We start from the raw sequence: 15,272 nt of genomic DNA on the forward strand, positions 1-15,272 counted from the left end.
TGAGGCGCAATATGTCGACATACACCCAGTATATATCCCCCGCTTGATCTCATATACTGAGGTGCCTCAAGTGTGAGGGGTTGAAGGGTGCCTGGTTTAGGGTGAGTATGGTGGTTTAAGGGGATTGTTAAGGTGGTTTAGAATGAGTGGTGGTAGTTTAGTGTGGGTTTAAGGTGGGTGTGTGATGCTATATGATTGTTAAGGTGGTTTTAAGAGTGAATTGTTGAGTGCGAGTGCATGGTTTAGGGTGAGCGTGAGGGTGTAGAGGGAGGGTCAACATCGATAGAGCGAGTACCGTAGAAGGAGCATGACTCGCGAGGCAGCTGAGGGCAGACAGGTGGGCTTGGGGGGGGGGGGTGTCTGATGACACACAAGAGAGCCGCCAGCTACTGCCGAGTACAACTCTCGAAACCCTCTCCAGGTATGCTCCAGGTATACAATGTGTGACTGACAGTTGAAACGTCATAAAAATAAAAGCTCGGAGTAGGAAATAAAAAACATCCCGGAGCTCGACCCTGCAAGTACCAGGCAGGGCAGGGCAGGGCAGGACAGGACAGGGCAAGGCAGGGCAGGGCAGGGCAGGGCAGGGCAGGGCAGGGCAAGGCAGGGCAGGGCAGGGCAGGGCAGGGCAAGGCAGAGCAGGGCAAGGCAGGGCAGGGCAGGGCAAGGCAGGGCAGGGCAGGACAGGACAGGGCAGGGCAGGACAGGGCAGGGCGGGGCGGGGCGGGGCGGGGCAAGGCATGTTATAATCTATAACAAGACAATCTAGACACGCGCTATGGAAGACAAGCGTGATGAATCCTTACTTGAAGGTGGCCATGTTTCCTTAACCCTGGGGCGGACCATGGTCAGGGGGCGGGGCGGACCATGGTCAGGGGGCGTGGTGGACCATGGTCAGGGGGCGGGGCGGACCATGGTCAGGGGGCGTGGTGGACCATGGTCAGGGGGCGGGGCGGACCATGGTCAGGGGGCGTGGTGGACCATGGTCAGGGGGCGGGGTGGACCATGGTCAGGGGGCGGGGCGGACCATGGTCAGGGGGCGTGGTGGACCATGGTCAGGGGGCGGGGCGGACCATGGTCAGGGGGCGTGGTGGACCATGGTCAGGGGGCGTGGTGGACCATGGTCAGGGGGCGTGGTGGACTATGGTCAGGGGGCGTGGTGGACCATGGTCAGGGGGCGTGGTGGACCATGGTCAGGGGGCGTGGTGGACCATGGTCAGGGGGCGGGGCGGACCATGGTCGGGGGGCGTGGTGGACCATGGTCAGGGGGCGGGGCGGACCATGGTCAGGGGGCGTGGTGGACCATGGTCAGGGGGCGTGGTGGACTATGGTCAGGGGGCGTGGTGGACCATGGTCAGGGGGCGTGGTGGACCATGGTCAGGGGGCGGGGCGGACCATGGTCAGGGGGCGTGGCGGACCATGGTCAGGGGGCGTGGTGGACTATGGTCAGGGGGCGTGGTGGACCATGGTCAGGGGGCGTGGTGGACCATGGTCAGGGGGCGTGGTGGACCATGGTCAGGGGGCGGGGCGGACCATGGTCAGGGGGCGTGGTGGACCATGGTCAGGGGGCGGGGCGGACCATGGTCAGGGGGCGTGGTGGACCATGGTCAGGGGGCAGGGCGGACCATGGTCAGGGGGCGTGGTGGACCATGGTCAGGGGGCGGGGCGGACCATGGTCAGGGGGCGGGGCGGACCATGGTCAGGGGGCGTGGTGGTCCATGGTCAGGGGGCGGGGCGGACCATGGTCAGGGGGCGTGGTGGACCAAGGTCAGGGGGCGTGGTGGACCATGGTCAGGGGGCGTGGTGGACCATGGTCAGGGGGCGGGGCGGACCATGGTCAGGGGGCGGGGCGGACCATGGTCAGGGGGCGTGGTGGACCATGGTCAGGGGGCGTGGTGGACCATGGTCAGGGGGCGTGGTGGACCATGGTCAGGGGGCGTGGTGGACCATGGTCAGGGGGCGTGGTGGACCATGGTCAGGGGGCGTGGTGGACCATGGTCAGGGGGCGTGGTGGACCATGGTCAGGGGGCGTGGTGGACCATGGTCAGGGGGCGTGGTGGACCATGGTCAGGGGGCGTGGTGGACCATGGTCAGGGGGCGTGGTGGACCATGGTCAGGGGGCGTGGTGGACCATGGTCAGGGGGCGTGGTGGACCATGGTCAGGGGGCGTGGTGGACTATGGTCAGGGGGCGTGGTGGACCATGGTCAGGGGGCGTGGTGGACCATGGTCAGGGGGCGTGGTGGACCATGGTCAGGGGGCGTGGTGGACCATGGTCAGGGGGCGTGGTGGACCATGGTCAGGGGGCGTGGTGGACCATGGTCAGGGGGCGGGGTGGACCATGGTCAGGGGGCGTGGAGGACCATGGTCAGGGGGCGTGGTGGACCATGGTCAGGGGGCGGGGCGGACCATGGTCAGGGGGCGTGGAGGACCATGGTCAGGGGGCGTGGTGGACCATGGTCAGGGGGCGTGGTGGACCATGGTCAGGGGGCGGGGCGGACCATGGTCAGGGGGCGTGGTGGACCATGGTCAGGGGGCGGGGCGGACCATGGTCAGGGGGCGTGGTGGACCATGGTCAGGGGGCGTGGAGGACCATGGTCAGGGGGCGTGCTACCTAAACACATTCCTGCCTCTACACCAAAAACAAAAATATTGAAAATCAATTCCTTGGTTTAATAATTACCATTGACTAAAAACTGCGAATTTTGTGGCGTTTAAAAACAATTGAATAGCAATAATTTATCCAATAAAATTGATTTTTTTTATTTTGTTAAGACATTGCGATATTTGTGAAGGGCAGTGATCAGGAGATAGGGGGTGTAAGGAGAGGGAAATATGGGGGGGGGGGATGGACAGGCTGGCCTGGGTACCTCCGGGAACACTCTTCTAGTATATAGAGATAAAACATCAAACCAAACGCCTTCGACAAATGTGACCATGGTGTTGTTGCACATAAAATGCGTTCAAAAGGAATTACCGGAAAAATAGGCAGATGGATCTACAATTTCCTGACTAACAGAATCCAATGTGTAATAGTCAACATGAATAAAATCCGGACCATCAACCGTGAAGAGCTCAGTCCCCCAGGGTACTGTGCTTGCTCCAGTACTTTTTCTCATCCTCATATCGGACATAGACAAGGACACAACCTATAGTACTGTATCATCCTTTGCAGATGACACTAGGATTTTTATGAGAGTAGACAACATATAGGACACGACAAACCTCCAATCAGATGTAAATCAGGTCTTTCAAAGGGCTACAGAAAATAATATGGTATTTAATGAATATAAGTTCCAGCTCATGCGCTACAGAAAAATGAAAATATAAATGCAGAAACCACGTATAAAACTCAGTCAAATCATAACAAAGAACGAAAAAGCAAAGTAAAGTAAAGGATCTGGGTGTACTCATGCTGGAAGACCTTACCTTTAAAGAACACAATAAAGTAGCCGTCACAACTGCAAGAAAAATGACAGGTTGGATAACAAGAACTTTTCACACCAGAGATGCTATTCCGATGATGATACTCTTCAAGACGCTAGTGCTCTCTAGAGTGGAGTACTGCTGCACAATGACAGCCCCTTTCAAAGCTGGATAAATTGCTGACCTGGAGAGCGTGCAGAGATCCTTTACTGCTAGAATCCACTCAGTAAAACATCTAAATTATTGGGACCGACTGAAATGCCTAAATCTGTATTCTCTTCAGCGCAGGCGGGTGAGATACATAATAATTTACACGTGGAAAATAGTAGAGGGGCTGGTCCCAAACCTGCACACAGAAATAACACCACATGAGACCAGAAGACGTGGCAGGATGTGCAGAATACCCCCGTTGAAGAGCAGAGGTGCAACAGGTACTCTGAGAGAGAACTCTTATCAACACCAGAGGCCCGAGACTGTTCAACACGCTTCCACTACACATAAGGGGCATAACTGGGCGACCCCTCACAGTGTTCAAGAGAGAACTTGACAAGCACCTCTAAAGGATACCTGATCAACCAGGCTGTGACTCACGTCACGCTGCGAGCAGTCACGTCCAACAGCCTGATTGACCAGTCTAGCAACCAGGAGGCCTTCTTGACGACCGGGCCGCGGGGACGCTAAGCCCCGAAAACACCTTAAGGTAACCTCAAGGTAAGGTAGGCATATAGTTAATATAGGCTTATTCACGTTTCACTTGCGTGGGTGGCTGGGTTTGGTTAGTATCTGATGTTTCAGTACACCAGCTTGTGTCCGTGTGGCACCTGGAGATGACACGCTGGATGACTAACACTCGGGTGTCATCATGGTGTATGGCACTCCACAGCTGCTGCTGGCGACTGCAGTTGTCTTTTGAGAAAGTTTCTCAAAATTTTCCGGAAAAGATTGTCAAGAATGGCAGCAGAAAGGTTGCCGGCGAGATATTGTAGAGCGTCTATGTTAGGCCTTTATGTTGAGGAAGTGGAGAGGCCTACTGCGTATGGTGGTGTGACCCAACACTGGCTCTATACCCCCGGCTCTATACCCCCGGCTCTATACCCCCGGCTCTATACCCCCGGCTCTCTACCCCCGGCTCTCTACCCCCGGCTCTATACCCCCGGCTCTCTACCCCCGGCTCTCTACCCCCGGCTCTCTACCCCCGGCTCTCTACCCCCGGCTCTATACCCCCGGCTCTCTACCCCCGGCTCTATACCCCCGGCTCTCTACCCCCGGCTCTCTACCCCCGGCTCTCTACCCCCGGCTCTATACCCCCGGCTCTCTACCCCCGGCTCTCTACCCCCGGCTCTCTACCCCCGGCTCTATACCCCCGGCTCTCTACCCCCGGCTCTCTACCCCCGGCTCTCTACCCCCGGCTCTATACCCCCGGCTCTCTACCCTCGGCTCTATACCCCCGGCTCTATACCCCCGGCTCTATACCCCCGGCTCTATACCCCCGGCTCTCTACCCCCGGCTCTCTACCCTCGGCTCTATACCCCCGGCTCTCTACCCTCGGCTCTATACCCCCGGCTCTATACCCCCGGCTCTATACCCCCGGCTCTATACCCTATCTTGAAGATGCATGTAGTGTGTGGCGCCCACATTACTGCTCGGTACATGATGGACGGTGTGTGGGCGTGAGAAGGGGAGACTAATAAACAAAGGGAAGGGGAGTGAGGAGTGTAGAGGGCCAGACAAGGGATGGGGGCAGTGCCCTCACACACACACACACACACACACACACACACACACACACACACCACACACACCACACACACACCACACACACACACACACACACACACACACACACACACTCACACACACACACACACACACACACACACGCACACACACACACACACACACACGCACACACACACGCACACACACACGCACACACACACACACACACACACACACACACACACACACACACACACACACACACACACACACACACACACACACACACGCACACACACACACACACACACACACACACACACACACACACAACACACACACACACACACACACACACACACACACACACACACACACACACACACACGGAGCGAGAGCCAGCAGCCAGAGAGAGGGATCCGGACAAACTATATGTTCGTGTGGGCCAACTGGTGCTGGCCGACGCCTGTGCATCAGGGAGCTCAAGATCAGGGCTTCCTAACCTCTCGCTGGACTCGTCGCCTTATTTTCTAATGTTCGGAAGACCTGCCACCTTCCTGCCATACACTCTTTCGTAATTGAAAATATTTGCCTAATGAGGATATGCAGCACTTGCTATTTCTGGATGGTTCAGGTATACTGGTACTCAGAAATTAGGCTCAGCGACCCACCTCAAAACAAGGAAAGGGTTCGGGGGGGGGGGGCAGGTCGTGACCCACCGGTTGGGAACCAATGGTCAAGATGTTGTTAACGTGTTATAAACAGGTTTTGGACGACCTGTAAACCTTGTTGAGTTTCCACGTACGATAAACAAGGTGTGCCAACCTTGGTTAGACCCCGTTGGTATATTCATCACAAGGACACTCTTGCTCACACGCCAGGGCGGTATTGTTTAGTGACGTCACTTGACCACCACAGTCAAGGCCACAGTGGTTGGCCGCCGTCGACCGTCTTCACACTACCTGGTGTTCTCCGGCATTTTGCTTCATTGTTGCGGACACAAAGCTTCTCCAGATCAATATTTGCGAATTCATTACCGCGAGAGACAGAGCGGACACTTCGTATTTCACCTAAATGTTTGCCAGGCTGACAATATCGCACATGTTTACCTCTAAGGTTAGCCAGGCACCTTCTGCCCATGTACTTACGGGGAAGAGGGAGGGGGTGTTTATAACCTGCATGCTACCATGTTATACCTGGTGAGTTATACCTGGTGAGTTATACCTGGCGCGTCATCAAGACACCTTCATAGCCTCCGCCTCTGTACTAGCCACTCTCAAACATGTTGTCTGCTTCATGCTACAGTTGCTCTTATTTTTTATGGCTAATTATTTCAGCTTCCTGGTGGAGCGGCTCTTGTCGCTGAGGCATGAACCTGGTTAATGAGGTTCTGGGAGTTCTTCTACTCCTCAAGCCCGGCCAGAGTAGGTACTCTGAGAGAGAACTCTATCAACATCAGAGGCCCGAGACTGTTCAACACGCTTCCGCTACACATAAGGGGCATAACTGGCCGACCCCTCACAGTGTTCAAGAGAGAACTTGATAAACACCTCCAAAGGATACCTGATCAACCAGACTGTGACTCATACGTCAGGCTGTGAGCAACCGCGTCCAACAGCCTGGTTGACCAGTCCAGCAATCAGGTATGGCCTGGTTGGGGACCGGACCGCGAGGACGCTAAGCCCCGAAATCATTGCAAGGTAACCACAGAGTAAGCCAAAGTTTGTATCAGCTCACCGATGAGCCAAAGTTTGTCTCAGCTTGATGGTGATCATCCAGTCCGTCTTCCTAAGATTTCCCAATGTCAAGAAAACAGTTAATTTAAAGTGCCCTCTCTTGCGAATCTTGCTTACCCTCTCCTAACCTACCAGAGGACCCAAAACAGAAAACGGGACAGTACGTCACTTTCGCCAGCCGCTTCCATTTTCTAGTACGACAATATTTGGCCTTATGTAACGCATACGAACGATATGCGACGTCCTCTGTAGGAGGACAGGTGGGAGCATCTTAACGTGAAGGTCACCGAGGCCGGGCTCGGGGAGTAGCAGAACTCCCGACGCACACTCCAGGTATGTCACCTTGGAAAGGGGGGGAGGGAGGGGGGCCAATATGGTGAGAAGTTGGGTATAAAATAGGTTGTTGTTGTCGTTATTATTATTGTTGTTTTTAGGAGTGAGGACGGCACCTGGGCTCGGTGTGCCCCGGCGGTGCTGTGATGAGGAATAATACAAAGCTTTGCGGCTAATCGTCGACTGTCGGCGGAAGACTACTGTGTCTTACGGCAGATAAACACGTTGTGAGGCAGATGCTTGGAGACCCTACCCGGGGGAGGCGGTGGACGGTCCCATCGCACACAACCCAGCTGGGACGCTACCAACACCCTCTCACCCCAGACGATAAGGCATCAGACGCCCTGTAACTCCAGGTAGTGGACCAGAGTCTCGGCCTTACGGAATAATAGCGATAACCCGTCCTAAACACAAGCCCAGTTGGGCAATAATGCCAAACATCTTCCAGTGAAGACTGACAGACCGCACTGCCTGTGCCCCTCTCTCTTCTCTAGTGGCTCTGGTCTACTATTGTTACCCCACTAGAGTTAGCTGTGTCCCATACTCATCCTTCTGTTACCTCGTGGGCTTGACTGCCCCAAATTAGCCCCCCACCGTGGCGTCAGAGCTCGCTGCAGTTCACAACAGCAAGCTCCGTCAAAACGTTATCTGCTGAAAATACTTGTTTATAGTTGCTTACCGAGAGGCTTGCTTGAGTATGGTTACTTTCCCTACGTCAAGCACGCACCCGCTCGTATTATAGTAGGGAATATACTATACTTCCTCTTCCCTCGTGACCCAACCGCTTAGATGGGTCGGTACAGTAGCGGTTCTTGCAGGTCGGCGATCAATCCCCGATGGTCCAAGTTCCTTCCTCCGTTCCATACCAGCTCCTAATCATATCCCTTCCAATTGCTTTGTAGTCGTATTTCTCGTCATAACTACTTCATTATCTATATATATGTCGTACCAAGTAGCCAGAACGCACTTCTCAGCCTACTATGCAAGGCCCGATTTGCCTAATAAGCCAAGTTTTCATGAATTAATATATTTTCTCTAATTTTCTTCTTATGAAATGATAAAGCTACCTATTTCATTATGTATGAAGTCATTTTTTTTTATTGGAGTTAAAATTAACGTAGATATATGACAGAACCTAACCAACCCTACCTAACCTAACCTAACCTATCTTTATAGGTTAGGTTAGGTTAGGTAGCAGAAAAAGTTAGGTAGTCTAAAAAACATTAATTCATGAAAACTTGGCTTATTAGGCAAATCGGGCCTTGCATAGTAGGCTGAGAAGTGCGTTCTATCTACTAGGTACGACATATATATATATATATATATATATATATATATATATATATATATATATATATATATATATATATATATATATAATATATATATTAATATATATAATATATATATATATATATATATATATATTAATGACATTATATATATATATATATATATATATATATATATATATATATATATATATATATATATAATGAGTGTCAGACCACGAAGGAAGAATTGAAATCTTCCTTCGTGGTATGACACTGTCACATTTTTCATCACGTGTTAATCTAAACCTTCTTAGTTCAATACAGTGATGCTCCCGCGTGCTTGCTGTCGTTTTTACACATACAATTATGTAACCCATCTCACTTATTCTTTCTGACACATGAAACTCTGATTTACATGTCTCGTTTCACTCGCAAAAAGTAACTAATGGGAAAAAGAGACAGAACTTGTGTGAAGGAGGCCGTAAAGCTCTAGGCATAAAAAGCTCCAAAGCTTACGTTGCACAGCAATATGGATAACACAATCACGTCTAGATAACAGACTGGTTCTTGCCAAGTTCTGATTCAGTCACCCACACGGGCCTGACCTTAAGACGCACTTGTCTAGCAAATGCCAGAGAAGCTGGCAGGTGTTGTTGCAGCAGGAGTCATACCTCAGGGAGTAACTGCAGGTGTCAGGCCAAGGGTAAATATATAACCCCATTTTAGCATCTCATTATTCGGCTGGATAGTGCCACCGACGCGGACTGTTGACTGGCGGAGAGTGGGAGCTCACAGGCACAGGCAACCTTGCAACAACGAAAGGCTCTTGATTGTTCTCTCTTTAAAATGGGGAGAGGGGAGAGCCCGCTCAATAGCCGTTTGATTTGCTCTTTACATTGGCTGGAATGTTTGGCTGTTGTGACTTTTGCTACACAAAAGCTGTGAAGTTTGTGCGCGCATGTTGATAGCCCTGGCGCTGCTGGTCCTGTCTATAGCCTGGCGCTGCTGGTCCTGTCTGTAGCCCTGGCGCTGCTGGTCCTGTCTATAGCCTGGCGCTGCTGGTCCTGTCTATAGCCTGGTGCTGCTGGTCCTGTCTATAGCCTGGCGCTGCTGGTCCTGTCTATAGCCTGGCGCTGCTGGTCCTGTCTATAGCCTGGCGCTGCTGGTCCTGTCTATAGCCTGGTGCTGCTGGTCCTGTCTATAGCCTGGCGCTGCTGGTCCTGTCTATAGCCTGGTGCTGCTGGTCCTGTCTATAGCCTGGTGCTGCTGGTCCTGTCTATAGCCTGGTGCTGCTGGTCCTGTCTATAGCCTGGTGCTGCTGGTCCTGTCTATAGCCTGGCGCTGCTGGTCCTGTCTATAGCCTGGCGCTGCTGGTCCTGTCTATAGCCTGGCGCTGCTGGTCCTGTCTATAGCCTGGTGCTGCTGGTCCTGTCTATAGCCTGGCGCTGCTGGTCCTGTCTATAGCCTGGTGCTGCTGGTCCTGTCTATAGCCTGGCGCTGCTGGTCCTGTCTATAGCCTGGCGCTGCTGGTCCTGTCGATAGCCTGGCGCTGCTGGTCCTGTCTATAGCCCTGGTGCTGCTGGTCCTGTCTATAGCCTGGCGCTGCTGGTCCTGTCTATAGCCTGGCGCTGCTGGTCCTGTCTATAGCCTGACGCTGCTGGTCCTGTCTATAGCCTGGCGCTGCTGGTCCAGAAAATAATAAAGTAAGTGAACGTAGCTACATAATACCATTAATCTACTAATAGCTTATATATATATATATATATATATATATATATATATATATATATATATATATATATATATATATATATATATATATATTTATATTTATATTTCTTACATTCTTGTACATTAAGCTACTTAATAGCCCTGCAAATCTCCCAGGGTAGCGGACCACTGTTGCTTCACAAGACTACCACTAACGCATGTTCCTCTCTCTCACCTGCAGGAGACATCACGCAGAAGGGCTATGAGAAGAAGAAAGCGCGCCTCCTCCATCCATATGTCATCAAGGACCCCGGCCATGGTGAGTGTTGTGGTGGGAGCCCTCTGGGGGCCCTCTGTGGAACCCTCTGTAGGCCCTCTGGGAAGCCCTCTGGGGGCCCTCTGGGGGCCCTCTGGGGGCCCTCTGGGGAGCCCACTGGGAGCCCTCTGGGAGCCCTCTGGGAGCCCTCTGGGAGCCCTCTGGGAGCCCTCTGGGAGCCCTCTGGGAGCCCTCTGGGGGCCCTCTGGGAGCCCTCTGGGAGCCCTCTGGGAGCCCTCTGGGGGCCCTCGGGGAGTGGACGGAGGGCCCCGTCTACCAGATGGTCAGTCAGCCTTCTGAAAGGCAGCGGCGATTCTCTCGGGCTTTTGAACCATTTTTGCATTTGCTAATTTTGACCTTTTGAGAATTCCGAGTTAAAATGTTTGGCAGAGTGGCGTTCCTTGTGGAATATGAATGGCGGAAATGTACCAGAGGACCAAGCACTCGAATAACATTAATATTCAGCGCTTGGTGTTCCTTATGGCGACCATTTCTACATACTCTCTGCTTTAGTGCAGTGCCGCTGGCACACGCTAGATGGCAGCTCTAACAGCTTTTGGTGTTTTTACGGGCTATTCATGTCCATGCCACCTCTTGGGTGGCTTAATCTTAATCAATCAATCTATTGGTGTTTTAGAACACATGACAACACCGAAGATGTGGGGAGGGGGGATTTTCAGCGATATTAGGACAGTAGAATAAGGGTTCTGTCGTGTTGGCAGAAGTTTAGTCCACTTGACAGTACCTGAAGCCCTCTTGACAGTAGCTGTAGTCCACTTGACAGTAGCTGTAATCCACTTGACAGTAGCTGTAGTCCACTTGACAGTAACTGTATAAACATTAGAGGTCCACGGTTGTTCAACATCCTCCCAGCGAGTAAAAGAAATAATGCCGGAACAACCGTGGACATCTTCAAGAGGAAACTAGATAGTTTTCGTCAAGGAGTGCCGGACCAACCGGGCTGTGGTGGGTATGTGGTCCTGCGGACCGCTCCAAGCAACAGCCTGTTGGACCAAGTTATCACAAGGCTCGGGGAATAGAACTCCCGAAACCCTCTTCAGGTATGCTCCAGGTACCTCTGACAGTAGCTGTAGTCCACTTGACAGTAATTGTAGTCCTCTGACAGTAGTTGTTGTATAGTTGTAGTCGTGTGGATAATAAGGAATACAATGGGGGAATCTTGTGTACCACGGAGCCAAGACAGACAGTTCTGGCTCCAACCCGTCCTCGACAACCCACCAAGTGTTCGACAACCCACCAAGTGTTCGACAACCCACCAAGTGTTCGACAACCCACCAAGTGTTCGACAACCCACCAAGTGTTCGACAACCCACCAAGTGTTCGACAACCCACCAAGTGTTCGACAACCCACCTAGTGTTCGACAACCCTTCAGGTGTTCAAAACTTACGAAGAATTCAAGAATCCACCAATATTTCCAACAAGGAACGCCACTCTGCTGCCCCCAGCTTGACCTCTTGTTAAGGGAATATTTAAGTACCAGTAACTGCCCTCCATTATAAACTTTCCCTCTACTAATTTTGCCGCTGATGTTCAGATATATTGTGCGCTCTCCCAGACCTTAATAAATATTCCCTTTGCGGAAGTAAAATCTAGATTATAGTTATTTTAATTACATATATTATGAAATGTTGACTTTGCTGGAATAATATATGATAGGCTTTTTGTACAGTTATACAATGTGTATTTTTAATTGCTATTATTTAATATAAGGTTTTACTTTCCTGATTAAGAGTTGCCCCCGTTAGTACAACCAAACATACCATCACATGGTGCCAATTCTAACATTTTCCATTTCTGTTTTCCATTTAACATAGCTTCTCTTGGCCATATGTTATACGTGTGTATCTGGCTGGCCCGCGGCCTGCCTCAGTGCGCAGGCCAGCGGTGAGGCAGGCGCGGTACAAGCCTGCCCCCACCCCCCCCTCCCCAACCCCATCACTGGCGGTGCCGGGGCAGCCCACACTAACGGGGGCGTGCTCCTGTGCACCTCCCCCCCCCACATCCCTCCCTCCCCACGTGTGTGCGTGTGTGCTAACCGCTAACGTGGTGGCGTGGTTGACTACTAACGCCTCTCCCTGCATGTGCAGCCTCCCACCAGGCAGCACTGCACGCGCAACACTCCAGCGGCGCCAGCAGCCGCAGCCGCCGCACTGAACATCGCAGCGTCACCACTCACGAGCGGCGCTACCTCTCAGGTACCTCCCGCCCGCCCTCACGCCCTTGCTGCGCCTCCCCCCGCCCGCCCTCAACCCCCTGCAGCGCCTCCCCCCGCCCTCAACCCCCTGCAGCGCCTTCCCCCGCCCACCCGCCCGCCCTCAACTCCCTGCAGCGCCTCCCCCCACCCGCCCTCAACCCCCTGCAGCGCCTCCCCCCGCCCTCAACTCCCTGCAGCGCCTCCCCCCGCCCTCAACCCCCTGCAGCGCCTCCCCCCGCCCTCAACCCCCTGCTGCTCCTCCCCCCGCCCGACCCGCCCACCACACACATCTCTGCCACATTCGCTGTGTAACTAATACTGTCCACGCCGTGTGGACAAAGATGGTCTGACTAAATCGATGTTTGTCAGTTGTGGTGGAAAGCCAGAAAGTGCAGTTGTGCTGTAGTGGGTGGTGGTGGGCGGCGTGGGAGGAGGAGGGCCAGGGTCCAGCATGTAATGAGGACCATCCAGCTACTAACATGTCTCTGTTGTATATGTAGTTTATTCGCTATAAGGTGCCTCTCCCCCCCCCCTTTCACCTTCGTGGCACCGACAACACCCCCCCCTCTACCCCCCCCTCTACCCCCCCCCCACTGTGTGTCCTCTCGCAGCGCCCCCTCTCCCCCCCCCCCCCGTGTGTACACTGGCGGTAGTGAGGCTGTGAAGCAGCACCCAGAATTCCTCACCTGTTGCCTCTACTCACCTCACAGTCCATCCTCACTTTGCACCTCTCTGCAGCTATTCTGTACTGTAACCATCTTGTAAATTGGCACTGTACATAATGTCTATACACTGTAATTAGTGTCAAGGGGGATTGCATCTTACAAAAAAAGAAGTTGTCATAGCTAAACTATTTATTGTTTAAGTTATACATGTAGAGAGTGACTCACTGCCTCCACACCTCTCACTCCACTTGTTAAGTGCCTCACCTCTCACTCCACTTGTTAAGTGCCTCCACACCTCTCACTCCACTTGTTAAGTGCCTCACCTCTCACGCTTTACCGGGTGAAAATCCTCCTCACCTGTAAAACTTTATTACATATCAACTTTTGTACATAACCTTTCGTCTCCAGTAAACTTTATGCCTTACCTCTAAACCTTCCTCTTCTTGGACACTTGTGTGGATACTCGTGTGTATGTGTACCCGCGTGTGTCACCCCGGGACACTCGCTGATGTGTTGAGGTAGAGTGACTAGCGTGGCTGCGCGGCGCCTCTCACTCTCGTACACTGCCCGAGGTGCAGGCTCCTCTCCCTCAGGCCACAAGGCTCGCGCTTCACTCCTGTAACTTGTCGGCATTCTTTTTATTTCTCGTTTCCCACAACTATCGTCCTGTGAGTAAACTCCTCAGTGTACACCTCTCAGTGTATACCTCTTCAATGTATACCTCTCAGTGTATACCTCTCAGTGTATACCTCTTCAGTGTATACCTCTCAGTGTATACCTCTCAGTGTATACCTCTCAGTGTATACCTCTCAGTGTATACCTCTCAGTGTACACCTCAGTGTACACCTTTCGGTGTACACCTCATTGTATACCTCTCAGTGTACACTTCTCAGTGTATACCTCTCATATATTCACAGTTCTATGCCCTCGAGTTTTACTTTTGTGCTGTTAGAAGCTTATAAGACGTTGTGTTCTCAAGTCTGATACTTTGTGGTCTTCATACATGTATCCTGGCTTGATCAAGTCTTCATATATGTATCCTGGCATGATCAAGTCTTCATACATGTATCCTGGCGTGATCAAGTCTTCATACATGTATCCTGGCGTGATCAAGTCTTCATATATGTATCCTGGCATGATCAAGTCTTCATACATGTATCCTGGCGTGATCAAGTCTTCATACATGTATCCTGGCGTGATCAAGTCTTCATACATGTATCCTGGCGTGATCAAGTCTTCATACATGTATCCTGGCGTGATCAAGTCTTCATACATGTATCCTGGCGTGATCAAGTCTTCATACATGTATCCTGGCGTGATCAAGTCTTCATACATGTATCCTGGCGTGATCAAGTCTTCATACATGTATCCTGGCGTGATCAAGTCTTCATACATGTATCCTGGCGTGATCAAGTCTTCATACATGTATCCTGGCGTGATCAAGTCTTCATACATGTATCCTGGCTTGATCAAGTCTTCATACATGTATCCTGGCTTGATCAAGTCTTCATACATGTATCCTGGCGTGATCAAGTCTTCATACATGTATCCTGGCGTGATCAAGTCTTCATACATGTATCCTGGCGTGATCAAGTTTTCATACATGTATCCTGGCGTGATCAAGTCTTCATACATGTATCCTGGCGTGATCACGTCTTCATACATGTATTCTGGCTTGATCAAGTCTTCATACATGTATCCTGGCGTGATCAAGTCTTCATACATGTATCCTGGCGTGATCAAGTCTTCATACATGTATCCTGACTTGATCAAGTCTTCATACATGTATTCTGGCTTGATCAAGTCTTCATACATGTATCCTGGCGTGATCAAGTCTTCATTCATGTATCCTGGCTTGATCAAGTCTTCATACATGTAT

At 51.9% G+C, this 15,272-nt stretch overlaps 1 protein-coding gene across 1 annotated transcript in view; it reads left to right on the plus strand.

Moving 5' to 3' along the window:
• Window positions 1-15,272, plus strand: part of DIP2 (disco-interacting protein 2) — a 786,376-nt gene that overhangs the window by 472,513 nt on the left and 298,591 nt on the right. The window contains exons 2-3 of the mRNA XM_069328749.1: window positions 10,438-10,515; window positions 12,622-12,729. Of these exons, the coding sequence (XP_069184850.1) occupies window positions 10,438-10,515; window positions 12,622-12,729 (186 nt within the window). The remainder of the gene's footprint in view (window positions 1-10,437; window positions 10,516-12,621; window positions 12,730-15,272) is intronic.

The sequence above is a fragment of the Procambarus clarkii genome, chromosome 21 (genome assembly GCF_040958095.1).
Source record: "Procambarus clarkii isolate CNS0578487 chromosome 21, FALCON_Pclarkii_2.0, whole genome shotgun sequence".
In the NCBI taxonomy this organism is placed as follows: Eukaryota; Metazoa; Arthropoda; class Malacostraca; order Decapoda; family Cambaridae; genus Procambarus; species Procambarus clarkii.